Source organism: Triticum urartu, chromosome 5A (assembly GCF_056163025.1).
Source record: "Triticum urartu cultivar PI428250 chromosome 5A, HENAU_Tu73, whole genome shotgun sequence".
NCBI lineage: Eukaryota > Viridiplantae > Streptophyta > Magnoliopsida > Poales > Poaceae > Triticum > Triticum urartu.
Window position 1 is genome coordinate 4,818,165 of NC_141877.1, and position 15,866 is coordinate 4,834,030.

General features: G+C 43.4%; 1 protein-coding gene across 1 annotated transcript; it reads right to left on the reverse strand.

The window, feature by feature from the left end:
• Positions 1-251: 251 nt before the first annotated feature.
• Positions 252-1,689, reverse strand: LOC147967341 (uncharacterized). Its single transcript, XM_087522447.1, has one exon. It carries the CDS (start codon positions 1,582-1,584, stop codon positions 388-390), a length of 1,197 nt encoding a protein of 398 aa, XP_087378573.1. The 5' UTR covers positions 1,585-1,689; the 3' UTR covers positions 252-387.
• Between the last annotated feature and the right edge of the window lie 14,177 nt (positions 1,690-15,866).

The window sequence follows — 15,866 nt, forward strand, 5'->3', positions numbered from 1 at the left end:
GACATGCTAAAAGAATAAAATTGTTTTCATATTAATTTTTTTTTAAAATTCAAAACTACATGAAAAAAAATATAATACCAATGTAATATACTCCCTCCGTTCCTAAATATTTGTCTTTCTAGTCATTTCAAATGGACTATCACATACGGATGTATGTAGACATATTTTTTAGAGTGTAGATTCACTCATTTCCTTCGTATTTAGTCACTTGTTGAAATATATATAGAAAGACAAATATTTGGAAACGGAGGGAGTAATTAAGTAATCAACCTCTTTCATATAAATTCATTCATATTGGCTGCCACAACAAGACGATTAACAAACTGACAAACCATTGTCAAATACAATACAAAATTGGCGGCGATGAAGGCTAGTTTGGAGTAATGATCAGGCGGCGATGATGGAGTATGACTCCACGATGAAGAGCGGTCTCTGGCGGAGCTGCCGGCACCGCCGCACGCTCTGCACCAGCTCCTCCCTGTCCCCCACCCGCGACGTGAACAGCAGCGACGCGCTCTCCTCCTCAACCTCTTCCTCGTCCTCCTCGTCGGACTGCATGCCAGTGGACGCGGCGGCCACCGCGGCCGCCAGTGTCATCGTGGACGACGGCACCCTGCGCAGCCCCGACGTCACCGTCGGAGCGGCTAATTCGTTCTCGGTAGCTCTGCAGCAGCGGGATGGGGACGGGATCGTGTTGGCGTCGTCGGTGGTGACCGGCGCGCCGCCCACGAACTTGTTGATGACTATCCTGGAGCACCGCTGCGCCTTGCCGGACGCCGCCACCACCTCCACCACCATGCCCCTGTCAACCACCTCCACCTCGTCCTCCTCCTTCTCCACTTCATCTTCTTCATCGTCGACAACTTCTTCAACATCCTTCTCTTGCAGCATCCGTTCTTGGTCTGGCTGTTGCTGTTGCACCATGCTCTGCTTCTGGTGGCTGAGGACAGAGTCCGAAGCAGAGGAGTAGTCCACGAAGCAGAGTTTGAGGCGGCCACCCTCGCGCTGCGCGTGGAGGTATCCCTGGGGTTTCGTGGCCACGGCCTCGAGCACGAGGCGTCCGTCGCGGCGGTGCGGGCGCACCCGCAGGCATGGCCCGCCATCGCCGCCGCGGTGGCGCGACATGGACGGCAGCGGCGGCGGGAACGCGCGTTGCGGCCTGGCGCGGTGGTAGTGCACAGCCCTCAGCTCCCCGGCCGCCGTCTCTTCCTGCTCTTCTTCTTCATCTTGCAATGCCACTGAGTCATCGTCGGCGACGGCATCCTTGCTCAGGTGGGACGACGGTGGCGGCGCGTAGAGGAGGGACGCCAGGTCGAGGAAGTCGCCGCGGGTGCCGGTCTCGCAGCCGAGGCTTTCGGTGCAGAGGCTGAGGCTCTCGTGGCTCATGGACCGCCGCACCGTCGCCATCGGGTAGCCGGCCTTGGCCTTGACCGCCGGCGGCTCGGGCTTGGTGGCCGGGGCCTGGATGGCGCTCCACATGTCCAGCTGCCGCGGTGGTGGCGTCATCGGCGCCGGCATGCGAGTGTGAGTGTGAGGAGGAGCGACGTCTAGCGCCGGCATGACATGGCACACCGCCACCGTCATAACGATGTACAGAAAGATCAGAGCGGAAGAAGAAGAAGATCGGTGAAGATCGCAGTGATGGAGATGAAGCTTCCTAGCTGGATTGTGTAGGGAGGTAGCGAGTGAGTGAGTGAGGTGGTGAGCGGGGGGTGAGAGGGTATTTGTAGGCGGGAAGGGGGGCCTTTTCAGCCGTCCAAATAGAAGTTGCATTTATTTGGCTGCTAAACAAGTTTTAATTGTGTGATGTAGTCGGAAATCCAATTTGGCTTGCGCATGAAATATGTTTTTTGAAATATATAAACAATTTCTCAACATAACTTTTATGTATTCATAGTCACATCCAAATGCTACCTGCAAAATTTTAGGCAAAAGGTTAAACATTTTGGCATGTGCAAAAAAACAACAAATTAAACCCCAAATGTTATCCCAAATTTGTTTTTTCACCGACGAAACACTACTGCTCCGTTTCGCCTGAAAATTATCAAGCATGTTTGCGACACTAACACGAACATTCACAAAAAAATCAGAATTTCTTGAAAGCATCGTACCACCTCTTTTGAGTTAGTGTTCATCCGGAAGCAAATGCTCCCGGGAGCCAAAATGCGATGTAGTATGTTTGCAAAACAAGAAAGTACATTCCATCTTCTCTTTTCTTTAGCAGCTAATAATGCTAGTACTAGTAAATTCACTAGATGTCAATGGGGGACAGCAAGCTAGGGGCATTTCAGCCTAAGCATCCCACTGTCTTCTGCTTTATTTGCTGTTTCCACTACTTAGTAGCATCTTGAAAATTCAGGCTTTATTAGGTGTTGCATCCTCTGCAATTGTTCTTCTAACAAGCATCAAGTGTGCCGTAGTTGGGTTTCTGGTCACCTACATACTACTTTCTGGCAACTAGAAATAATATGCACTTATAAAAAATTGCACATTAGCAAAGTTTACGCCCAATCAATTACTCCTTAATAATATAGTATTTTTTGTTGTTGTTATTGTTGTTGTTGTTGTTGTTGTTGTTGTTATTGTTGTTGAGGGAATTAATACTATAGCACTACTCTTTTAACACACAATATATGCCCATTTGCAAACTTGTAGTACTACCTACTCTGTTCCAAAAAAAGTACTACCTACTTCCTCTGTCCGTGAATACGTGCACATCTAGTTTTTGTCCTAAGTCAAAGTTTTAAAACTTTGACCAACTTTATAGAGAAAAGTAGCAGCATTTATAGCATTAGATTAGTATCACTAGATCCATTTTGAAATGTACTTTCATACTATACCAATTTGATGTTATATATCCTACTATTCTTTTCTATAACTTAGAACAAAAGGTAGAAGTACACCTATTCGTAGATGGAGAGAGTAGTGCGATACTTGGATATTACTAGTAATTAGCATTCTTGTTGTCCTGGTAATATCTAGCCTTCACAGCTATGCAAGCACATAACACAAGCTCCTTTTTGTTAGCTTTGTGCTCTTGTTGTCTTACACCTTTCTTCTCTTGTTTCTTCTTTTTAAAATCTGTGTGTGGTGACTGTCTAGTTAGGCTAGTGGAAACAAGTCCCCCATCATACTCCACCAGTGCCATGCATGGAACATGGGACAATACTCATCATTCATTATTAGTTTGTCTCCGTGTGCCTGCCTTACTACTTTAATACCTAAGAACACATAATTAATTAACTAATTAATAATCAATTAGCTAGTTGCGTGGATTCATGCACGCATCACTGATGTCACCCCACTACATAAATATCCCCTCTAATTCCCCAGCACAAGGTAACTTACTCCCTCCATCCATAAGATTAATGCGTTTTTCAAGACTGCCTTTGACTATTCATAAGATTAATCATTGGAAGCCCCTTTCACGTATGAATTTGATTGTATGCATTGTGTAACTTGCATGTCATATATTATTGCTCTAACATGTGATAAAGTTAGCCTAAAAAAATGCATTGGGTATATATATATATATATATATATATATATATATATATATATATATATAGAGAGAGAGAGAGAGAGAGAGAGAGAGAGAGACAGAGACAGATATCTAAAAAGACTTATATTTAGGAATAAGGGAGTAGATAGTTACATGTTGCATCATGCCCACTGGCTAACAACCTATTTGTTCCAAAACTTACTTAGTGCATGCCATCCTTGATTATGCATAGGGAGCATCTGGTATGGATGTTCCTTTTTCATATGCATGCATGGTCACTACTAGCTTGTTGACAAATCCATGCACATGTCACTAGTATTGGATTGATTAATTAGTAGTAATCTAAATTGCATGCATAAGGTAATTAAGAGCACATAGAAATGCAAAATTTAACAATGTATGCAAGTCGGGGGGGGGGGGGGGGGGCAGGATCAGCTTCTCTCTTTCTGGCTCCTTTCCATCCATATGGAATAGAATATAAGTGCATGTAGCAGGGTGCATGGTCACCAAATTGTTTTAATTATTTAATCATTCTATTTTCTATTTCCTCCTCTTAATTGTCTCCAAGTGGTACTGTTCTCATGCTTATAGATACCATCTAGTTCTCTTGGATATGGGTGCATAGTCGTGTCCTCTTCTTCTATCTCTAGCATTTCCCCATTGGATCAAATTATTCTAGTGCTGCTTCTAATTCAAGCCAAATGCCCATGCCTTTAAAGCAAAAATAAATATCTTGTTTTCGCCTTATTCACATGAAAACTATTACTTGGTCCCTAATTAAGTCTGAAAAGTACATACTTTTATCTGAGAGTGACGATTTTGATACCAATCCCGTTTTAATAAAATTAAATGAATAATGTTTTCTATAGAACATAAATTAATTGGAAGATATATTATTTATTGGGAAAATGAATACACACTATTTTAATGAACACAACAGGTGCTCTGCTTTTTCACTAAGAGGACGGAAATTACAATCAATGATCACAACTGCGATCAAGGGGTGGAACTTTAGAAAGAGGGGAAACACTCAACACAAAGTTTCAAAGGGGCCCTCTCATCCAACTGCCGCTCGCGGGAGGCCAACTTCCTCTCTAATACTTTTTAAACAAATAGTTTTCTCTATAAAATATAAAATAATTGACTAGTTATATGGCCAGGTAATTGTTAGACAAACTTTTCTTTACAAATACAACAGGTGTCTCTGCTTTTTCATTAAGGATGAGGGAAGTTGAAAGAACTCAACAAAGAAGAAAAACACTAAGCACAAATATTTTAAAAGGAAGCCCTATAGAAAAATGCCTCTTGCATGAGGGCAACATCCTCTCTAGTTAGACATGCTAGACCAATCGACGTGAGGTTTATCTTTGCAAATCCTCCGGTTGTGCCCCTTCAACAAATGTGAAATCTTGTAAAAAGGGAGTGGTAGGCTCGTATTTTGCTCTTTGCTCTTCAGGCCTCCTTTGGGTCATATGGTAGGAAAATCGTAGGAATAGGAAAGTCATAGGAAATGATCACATGTATCTCAAATCTTATGAGTAGAAACAGGAAATGAGATGCCCTCTGATTCACATCATGGGATTTTTTTTCATTGAGTCTAGACTAATGTTTATTTTCTTATGAAATGTGAAGGACAGGGAGAATTCCTCCATAGGAATATGATTCCATTCCTACAAACCAAAGGGTTCTAAAGGAATTTTTCCTATAGAAATCCTATCCTATGAAATTCCTACAAGATTCCTCTAAACCAAAGGAGGCCTTAACATGTGAGAGAGACCCTATCATTGTTGAGTGTCAGTAGCCTTGTCAACGGTGTGGAATATTTGTGGCTGCTAAAGCAGGAAAGAGTTTCAAACTTCCTTAGGCCTCCTTTGGTTCATAGGATAGAAATATTGTAGGAATAGGAAAATCATGGGAAGTGAGATGACATGCATCTCAATTCCTATAGAGAAAGAGATGTCATTTGATGCATAGGATAGGAATTTTTCCATTGAGTCTTAGGCCTCTTTTGGTTCATAGGATAGGATTATCATAGGAATAGGAATTTTGTAGGAAATGAGATGGCATGTATCTCAAATCCTATGAGTAGGAATAGGAAACGAGATGTCATTTGGTTGACACCAAAGGAATTTTTCCATTGAGTCTAGGCTCATTTTTATTTTCCTATGAAATGTGTAGGATAGGAACCAATTCTATGTAGGAATAGGAATCTATTCCTATGAACCAAAGGGCTCTAAAGGAAAAAATCCTATAAAAATCCTATCCTCTAAAATTCCTATGAAATTCCTTCAAACCAAAGGAGGCCTTAGCTAATGTTTTTTTCCTCCAAAATGTGAAGGATTGATTCCTATCCTATATAGGAATAGGAATCCTATATAGAAATAGGAGTCCATTCCTACAAACCAAAGGGCCTCAAAGAAAATTTTCCTATTCAAATCCTACCCTATAGAAATCCTATAACATTCCTACAAACCAAAGGAGCCTATATGGAGCCCATACAAATTTCCAAAATGACAAGTAAGGTAGCAAAATCCTTTTTCGGAAGTAAAGTCTTGATCAAGCTGATTTTTGAGGAGCCGAGTGTAGCCACATGGCGCAACCGCAATAGTTGTCATGCCCTTTAATTTGCAAATGATAATGTACAGCTTTGCGTTTTACACGATGTTGTTCCTCCACTGCTCAATGTAGCGTCATATCTGATCCGACGGCCCCGGTCGACCGTCGTGTCCTCACTTTGTCCTCTAGTTGTCCCCGATGAGAGAAAAGAAAACAGAACAACAGTTTGGTATTCTATGCATCATTAGCTAGTTGAAAAGGATTGATCGATGGAAATGGAATCAGAGAGGGCTAAGCAAAGCAAAGCACTAGTACTAAGGGCCAAACTAATTAAAGCAACGACAGAGAAAGAGATTCTTTTACATGCTTAGCTCGGCGTGGGCCCATCCACTCCCAGAATGGAACTTGTAGCTCTTAAGTGTCATGTCTAGCCAGCTCAAAGTATGTTAAATTGATTGGAATCAGATGCATGGAGAATAATTGCTGATTTCATAGGGGAAAGGTATGTGCACTGCCTTTTTTGTTAGTTGTATATTATATTTGGTGGAGGAGCTGTTTTACCGTGATTGGGTTAGTACTCGGAGTACTTAGCAGTACTTACATGTCTGATCACGTCTGATTTTTATTAGCCGTCAGATCTTGCGGGGAATTTTAATTGATTAAATTTAATATGTTAATTGCGATAAGGGCATAATGGTCCAGGAGGAAATATCTTTTCTTGAACCGATCACCTGAGGACCAGATCCATGTCTACTCGATCCAGTTCAGAATCCTCCTCCGATCTATTCGTCGCCGCTCGCCGCTCCTGACCTTCTCTGTCCTCGACCTGCCCGGCGAGAGGAATAAATTCATCGTCCTCGTCCTCCACCCAACCAACCCCAACCCCCCACGCCGTCACCGAAGAAGAAGAAGGCCGGATCTGCGCCGACTGAATCGGCGGCGACCGCGGCGGGCGATCCCATCTCTTCGCGCGTACCATCCTTAAGGTATGAATTCGGCTTGGCGTTCTGCTCGTTCTCTTGGCCGTTGCACCCCTCCACCGTGCATGCAGTACAACCTCAACCCCACAAGATCCAGGTACGGATTAGAACAACGAATGGAAAGCTTCATCGTGGCATAGTTTCTCTTGAGCTAATCGCATCATATTTGTTTAAGTAAGATGTTGAGGGCATTGCTTACTTCCTTTGGTACCGCAGAAAAAAAGTGACTTACTTGACGTTTGAGATGAGATATACTAAAGGAAGATGAGATACTGGTTCCATAGTTCACTTAATTTAGTTTATTAAAGTCATCATCACTTTAGGTTTGCATAGTGCATGAAATATAGTTTAAAGGAAGATGAGATACTACTTGTTGGACGTTGATGATTGGTTTTCCTCACATGTCAAACGAGCAAAGTCTTTTCCATGCACTTGTCTTTGCCTATGAGCTATTTTACACCTGCAACATTGATAAACAGAAAGATGTTGATGATTGGTTTCCCTCACATGTCATATGCAGGAAGACATGGCGTATGCAAGTGATGAGAGTATGTTCGAGTATGTAAATGTTGTCAGCAAGATGTTTGATAGTGAGGCTGAAGGCTATGAATTCTACAACAAATATGCTCTTGAAAAAGATTTTAGTGTGAGGAAAAGCTTTGTTGAGTGGGATGGATCCAACAAATACATAATTTTAAGGAAAATTGTGTGTAGTCGTCAAGGGTTTCGCGAAGAGAAGCACATGAAAAGAAAGATGGAAGATAGAAAGAGGAGGCCATGAAGTTTAACTCGTGTTGGGTGTAATGCTAAATTGGTCATTACGAGACAGGAGGAAACCGGTCGGTGGTTTGTCAAGGATTTCATCGATGAGCACAACCATCCTCTAGCCCCATGGGATCTTTCTTGTCTGCTGCGTTCGCATAGACGAATTAGTGATGAGCAGAAAGCGGACATTGCGGACATGGAAAAATGTGGGATCCGCAAATACCGTATTATGGATATTTTGTGCTTTCAATACGGTGGATTTGATAAGGTTGGATGCATAAAGAGGGACATTTATAATTTCTGCCATGCTAATAAGCAGGAGACAATCAGTGCCGGTGATGCTAATACGGTGATCATGCACATGACGGCGAGGCGAGAGCGAGATGTGGATTTTTTCACTTGGTAGACGAGCATGGCCATCTGAAGGGACTGTTCTGGGCTGATAATCAGTCGCGACTTGACTACGAGGCTTTCGGAGACGTCATTGTTTTCGATAGCACATACGGAACCAACAAATACAATCTGCCATTCATGCCATTTGTCGGGTTGAATCACCACCGCAGCACTGTTATTTTTGGCTGTGGTATATTTTCTCATGAAACAAGCCAGGCATACGAGTGGATGTTGCGGACCTTTTCTGATTGCATGGCACAGAAGCATTCGATATCTGTGATCACAGATGGGGACCTTGCAATGCAGAGAGCAATAAGGGTGGTCTGGCCAGACTCAAACCATAGACTATGTATATGGCACATTCAGCAGAACATTGTACGCCATCTGCATGATGACGACGTAAAGGAGGAATTCGGATCTTTCATTTATGATACTTCTTCCATTGAAGAGCATGAGATAAAATGGATACAATTCTTACAACGGAATAAAGTAACCAGTGAGGAGTCTTGGCTACATCAGATGTATCAGATGAGAAAGTTGTGGTGTGTCCATATCTTGAGAGGCGTTGTTTCCTAGGATTGAGCAGCAATCAGAGGAGTGAGAGCTTGAACTCTATGCTACATACGCATCTTGAGGGTAAGATGTCGTTGTTTGAAATGCTAGAGCTCTATGAACGTTGCCTTGCGTCGCGACGGAATAACGAAGCTCTCCATGACGTCGAAGCCTTGCAGTCCGTTCCATTTACAGAGGAAAATGCTTCGCTGCTTGAGAAACACGCCACAACAGTTTTCACACCTAAAGTCTTTAAGATGGTCTTATGGAGAATAGATGATGTCAGCAAATGTCAGATCAGAGAGATACTAGATGGATCAGAAGATTCCACTTATGTTGTGTCCAAGCAGGAAAGAATGGATAAAAAGTTTGGAGTGCGCATTGAAGAGCAAGGAGGTCTTTTGCACAGGGTGAGTTGTTCTTGCCGTAAGCTGGAATGCACAGGCACACCATGTTCCCACATTTTTTACATATTAGGGATTTTAAAACAAACAATTCTGCCCGGTTGTTGTGTTCCCACTAGGTGGACTATGAATGCAAAATGTGCATACGCACCTACCAGAAAAAACCAGATGTATGACTATTCGGTAAGCCTGCAGAGGTACCGCGAGTTGCGGAATTGTAGTCACGCCGCAAGTTTCAAGGCATGCCACTCTGATGAGGACTATCACCGTCTAAAGATGCTTTTGCAAGCACAACATCATGGCAAGCAATCAAGTTTTGAACAAGCTGACAGCAAGGAGTCAACTAATGCTCAGCATAACAGCATTAGGTTGGCCCGTTGATGTCGCACTCGGAGAAAGTTGATAAGGTTCTGGATCCCGTGCATGTGCTAGGACGAGGTGCATCGAAGAAAAGGCTGCAGGCAAAGACAAAGAAGTCAAGATCACAGAATATCTGTGGCTATTGCAAGAAACCAGGTCACAATCGACGTAAATGCGCTAAATTGCTAGAGGTACGAAATATGTTCATATTTATTTTTTGCATGTGTTTTACTCATAATTGATGTCCATGTGATTTATTGTATTTTTCTGTGTAGGATCTCGAGGCTGAACTATGAATCTACATACAGCATGAACCGACGATGAGCCAGAGAACGTCGTGTGCCATTCAGCTTTCTGTGACGTGGTCTTTACATTCTATTTCATCATGACAGTAATTTAGTGAAGTGCGGTTGTACTGCCATGTTACTGTATTAGTTCGACATCTTTCGTTTCCATTTTCTGTGTGTATCATTTGATGTCCAACTTTAAGAATGATGATGTATTTCGAACAGGAATAAGGGCTAGCATGGAGCACTTGTTATTGTCGAGTAGAATAATTATTGTGATGTATTTCTGCACGCACACACGGCCGCCAGACGAATCTCCCGCGCGATCCCACGGTCTGCATGGCTGGCTCGGTGCGTGTCCATCGTTTAGGCGAGACTACCGACGCCATGCATGCATGGCAGGCCGTTTTCCTACGTCGACCCAAACACCAGCCCATCCGAGGTTGCAGCTCCGGACGGCCCACGTCGCGTACGATCTCGCGCGTTGTTCTCTTCTAACTAAAAATAGTGCCACCTCGCCCCTCGAGCAGCTCCTTTACCTGCTTAAATACCTTCATCGAGGTGATTTTAGCAAGCGTTGGTCCTAATTGTAGGATGAATATGATTCTTCACCCTTACTATGGTTGTCATGCATATTCTTCATTTACAGAGCAATAATGACTGACGTATTTTTTAAATAAGCGGGGCCCACTGGGGTGTGCTTGGAAATCTTTGAGAAACCTCCATGCACGTTCATCTTTGCTGCATGCAAATCGGGCGGCAGCCGCTGTGCCAGTAGCTGTCAAGACCTTGATGAATTACTATTCACATGCAGGTCCCCGACTCTTGCATGCAGGTCCTAAATTATCTTGTACATGGTGACCCACATGTGCCAAACATGTCTATGAAAGAAAATTTTGAAAAAAATTATTTTACAATGCCCCCTTGAGGCATAGACCGATGTTTTCAGCAGTCAGTCTAGAGGGCATTATATATTCAAAAAAATTCAAAAAAAATACAAAAACTTGGAAACCTAGTTTTGTTTGTGGAAGAGATCATGTGTGCCAAAATTGAGGTGATTTGGAGGTGGTCGAAAAAATGCCAGCATTCCGGAGGGACCATTTTGTCTAACTTAAGCCAGTTTTTGAAAAAAGGTGAATTTTCCACCACCTCCAAATCACCCAAATTTTCTTGTACATGGTGACCACATGTGCCAAACATGTCTATGAAAGAAAATTTTGAAAAAATTTATTTTACAATGCCCCCTTGAGGCATAGACTGATGTTTTCAGCAGTCAGTCTAGAGGGCATTATAAATTCAAAAAAATTCAAAAAATACAAAAACTTGGAAACCTAGTTTTGTTTGTGGAAGAGATCATCTGTGCCAAAACTGAGGTGATTTGGAGGTGGTCGAAAAAATGCCCGCATTCCGGAGGGACCATTTGGTCTAACTTAAGCCAGTTTTTGAAAAAAGGTGCATTTTTCCACCACCTCCAAATCACCCAAATTTTCTTGTACATGGTGACCCACATGTGCCGAACATGTCTATGAAAGAAAATTTTGACAAAAATTAATTTTACAATGCCCCCTTGAGGCATAGACCGATGTTTTCAGGAGTCAGTCTAGAGGGCATTATAAATTCAAAAAAATTCAAAAAAATACAAAACTTGGAAAATGCACCATTAAATCAGGGTGTGTACAACTCTAGCTTGTTCTTGCCAACACTACTAGTTAAAGGCATGCTAGTGGCGCACCGATTTTGCCTTCTAATGGCGCACTACTGGTGCGCCACTGGATGTTGTTTTGGCTGATGTTGTTTTGGTGCTGTTTTGGTGCCATTTTGGATGGCTGCAGTGACTGTTTTGGTGCCATTTTTGATCTCCTAATATGGTTGCAGTGATCATTAATTTTAGAGCAAAATATGGCTGTTATTTTTTTGTTTTGTTTCAGAAACAGGAGAAACCAAAGGGCCCACGTCTCCCCTCCATAGTTTTCGAGGGCCAAAGGGCAGGACGTTTGAGTTTTCGAGGAAACTCCCCACGTCTCCCCTCCACTGGCAACTCCCCACGACCACGACGCAGGTAACTCCCCTCCTATTCCATTGCCGCTCCATCTTCCTCCCTCTGCCTCCCTCCTCATTCCATTGCCACTCCATCTTCCTCCCTCTGCCTCCACCATCAAGCAAGTCCCCTCTACCTTCACCATCGCTGGCCAGGAGGGCAATGGCGGAGGAATCGTGGAGCAACTCCCCTCCGTCTGCCAAGAGAATGGCGGAGGCATCGTGGAGCAACTCCCCTCCGTCTGCCAAGCATCACCGTGGTGAGGCGTCTGGCAAGGAGCCGCTGGTGGTCGACAACGACGTTCCGGTCCCCGGGCAGAAGCAGGACTACACCGTGCCGCTCATGGTTGATATCCACCTAAAGGAGAAGCTGGATGTCGTATGCACCAGCAATACAGACGAAGCCAACAAGAGGATCCGCGGCATGAGGAGGAGGCTCGACGGCATGGTTTCTCGGTTGATCGGCGTTGATGTCGAGTATACCAGGGAAGACGAACCTCCGCAAATGGCTGCAGTTCTGCAGTTATGCGTGGAGGATCTCGTCCTGGTATACCACATCACCACGGTAACCAAATGGTAAAAACATCCAGTTCTGAAGTTTCTGTCTAATTAGTAGTTTCTGAAGTTTTTGAAATAGATGCAATAGTTCTGAAGTTCTGAAGTAGATGCAATACTAGTTCTGAAGTTTTGAAGTTTCTGTCTTATTAGTAGTTTCTGAAGTTTCTGAAGTAGATGCAATAGTTCTGTAGTTCTGAAGTAGATGCAATACTAGTTCTGAAGTTTTGAAGTTTCTGTCTACTTAGTAGTTTCTGAAGTTTCTGAAATAGATGCAATAGTTCTAAAGTTCTAAAGTAGATGCAATACTAGTTCTAAAGTTCTGAAGTTTCTGTCTAATTAGTACTTTCTAAAGTTTCCAAAGTAGATGCAATAGTTCTGAAGTTCTGAAGTAGATGCAATACTAGTTCTGATGTTCTGAAGTTTCTGTCTAATCAGTAGTTTCTGAAGTAGATGAAATAGTTCTGAAGTTCTGAAGTAGATGCAATACTAGTTCTGAAGTTCTGAAGTAGATGCAATACTAGTTCTGAAGTTCTGAAGTAGATGCAATACTAGTTCTGAAGTTTCTGTCTAATTAGTAGTTTCTGAAGTTTTCTGCCCAAGGAACTCCGCCAGCTCCTGCAGGAGAAGAAGTTGTACACCTTTGTTGGCTTCTCCATTGGAGGTGACAAGGAGAAGCTGAAGTTGTCTGGTTTGGAGATCAGCCCCTACAAGTACATCGACATGCAGCGCAAATGGAGAGTTCCAAATAATGGAAAGAAGTGGCAGTCTTTGGCTGAGTTTGCAGCCAGCCTCATCCACCCATCCTACAAGGAAATGAAGGGGAAGATCAACAAGAAATTGGACCACAAACGATGGGGGGGCAGCCCACTGCCAAACAACCTCATCGAGTACACAGCGAAAGATGCGTACGTCACCTACGAGGCATGGAAGAAAATCGAAACCGTCAAAGAAGGTTTAGAGCAATGGCAAGAGGCGGAGGATCATTGGGATGACCCCTACTACTGGGGACATTGAGTTGTTTGTTGTATTATGTGTCTCAGTTTGTAGTTATGTGGTTGAACAAGTTTGCTTTTGCTATGTTGAACAACTTTGCTTTTGTAATGATGAACAAGTTTGCTTTTGTTATGTTGAACAAGTTTGCTTTTGTAATGATGAACAAGTTTGCTTTTGTTATGTAGTTAGGTGATTGTTATGATGCTGGTGCAGAACACTTATGGTTGTGATGTGATGCTACTGCTATATAGTAGTGGCGCACCACATGACAGGTGCGCCATTAGTGTCCATTCCATCTATAGCCTTTTTCCTAGTAGTGCAAAATGCAGCATGATGGACTGGCTGCAATGGAAATAATGGTGACAAATGCAAAAAATGAAATATGACAAAAAATCCCGCCTACTTGCCGCTTAAAGTTCACAATTCAACGGCCTGCATATGACTAGTAACCCAATCATTTATTGGGTCAGGATGTAGAGGCCCGTCAGATTGTGATAACAGGTAGCAAGTAGGCCCCACAGGGCAGGGACGGAGACGGTTAGGCAATGTGCTGCCCGCTTTAGAAAGGAACTTGAGAGGGAAAGCTCAGCCCGCTATATAAACCGGTGCTAGCTCCGCTCGCTCGACGAGGTGGGACTAAACTCCCTGCAACCCTGGGATGTGCTCGGCGCGATGCTCACTTGGGCCTAATTCGGATGGGCCGTCCCACGCCAGCCTCACCCGCTGGGTCACTGGATGGACCGTTGGGCCATCTCGTTGTCTGCGCCTGAGGCATGCATGCATGGGAATGGCGGCGACGTGGGTTTGCATGCGCGGGTGGCGGACGTGAACTTTATCTATCTGAACTATGTTATGATTTCTACCTGAAAACAAGCTCCCGTGCGACGCGCACCCGTGCGACGCACGCCTCTCACATGATACGCGATTCCGATGCGACTGTGTGCCAAGTTTTATAGATGGAAACTTCTTTAGATGCAATGCCATCTCACAAACAACTCAGAAACAACTGTATGATTGATCATAAAACACATGCATTGTTGTTCAAAGAACTGTCTCATGAATAAATTGTACCATAATTGTGAACATAGTGTGAAACAGAAAAAAAATGTTTGTTTGCAACAAAATAATCCTGGTTTGAAGCTTAAACTGGTTGAAAAACAATTGAGCCCACTCCATATTGTCTTCTGCACTGCCAAAGTCCAGTGACCTCTTGCGTTGCATCATTGGAGATTGCGTCGGGCTTGGCGACGACCCATGTGCTTCAATCTTTTTCTCTTTAACATCAATGTAACCATACAACTTAAGTTGTTCTTGGTCTTTCTCTGCCAACTCTCTAGCAAGACCCTCCATTTCTTGGATTCTCACTTCCTGTAGAAAACCATAGGAATTGTATTAGGAAGAACTCAAAAAAGACGTAGCCATAAACTAGATGCATGTAACATGTAAAATTTGAACCTCTGAATCAATGTCATCCTCGGGAAAACAACCCGTAGTTCTATTGTACACAATGTACAGGTGACATGTCTTGCTGCCATTCAGATCAGAAAGCATTGTTTGTACATCATCTGGTCCTGCAATCAAGAACATTCCTTCTGACAGCTTCCACGCAGACCCGGGTAAGAAGTAGTACAGTTCTGCTCCCAGTTTGCAACCAAAAGTATCTCTCATTTCACTCATAATGAGATCGTAGGTCACTTTGGCGGGTTGAAAAATTCTGACTTCTGCCGGGTGTTCATCAAAGTATGCTCTCGGGACATGTGACATCTCATCATCCCTACTAACAAAAAATTCCATGACCAGCACCTAGTATCTCACATCAGAGTTAATACATTCAATGAGTAAAGGGGCAAACATAATTTTTTATGTGCATAGCAACATTGCGGCGTTGTTACCTGCTTTTGTGGAATGTATCCTTCATGTGGAATGACTGGGGATTGTGCCATCTCAAACCTTCTCACCTTATTATGTGGAATGTATCCTTCATGTGGTGTGACTGGGGACTCTGCCATCACAGGTTTCTTATCCTGCGTATGAAACGTCGACAGTGGGTTTACACACAAGTTTTGAAAGGTCATACCATATCTTGGGTATGCATCATTGCGAGGTACTTACAAGGGGAGAATTGACGATATGTTGTTGGGGTGGACTGATGTGGCATTGAACGGGTGACTCCATCGCAATGTCTCGAGTGAATGGCGACTGTGTCGTCTCATGATGCTTAGCCTACATACAATCGCCGACATAAGGTTGCCACAAATTGAAGATGTTTGTATCATAGAATACGTAGGTCCTTAATATATAGAATCGGTGCGAGATACTTACAGGGGGAGAATAATTGAAGACATGTTGTCGGGGTGGCCGTGAGATCGCACGGTCTTCTAACGTATGTCCTTCCAAGTGGACCTTCTCCAACATGGCCTTATAATCCATGTCCGACCGCTCCTGTAGCAGCTTACTGTCCATATCCGCACGTGCCTGC

Coding starts and splice junctions, on each gene's coding strand:
- LOC147967341 (XM_087522447.1), bottom strand. CDS start 1,584: ATGACGGTGGCGGTGTGCCATGTCATGCCGGCGCTAGACGTCGCTCCT.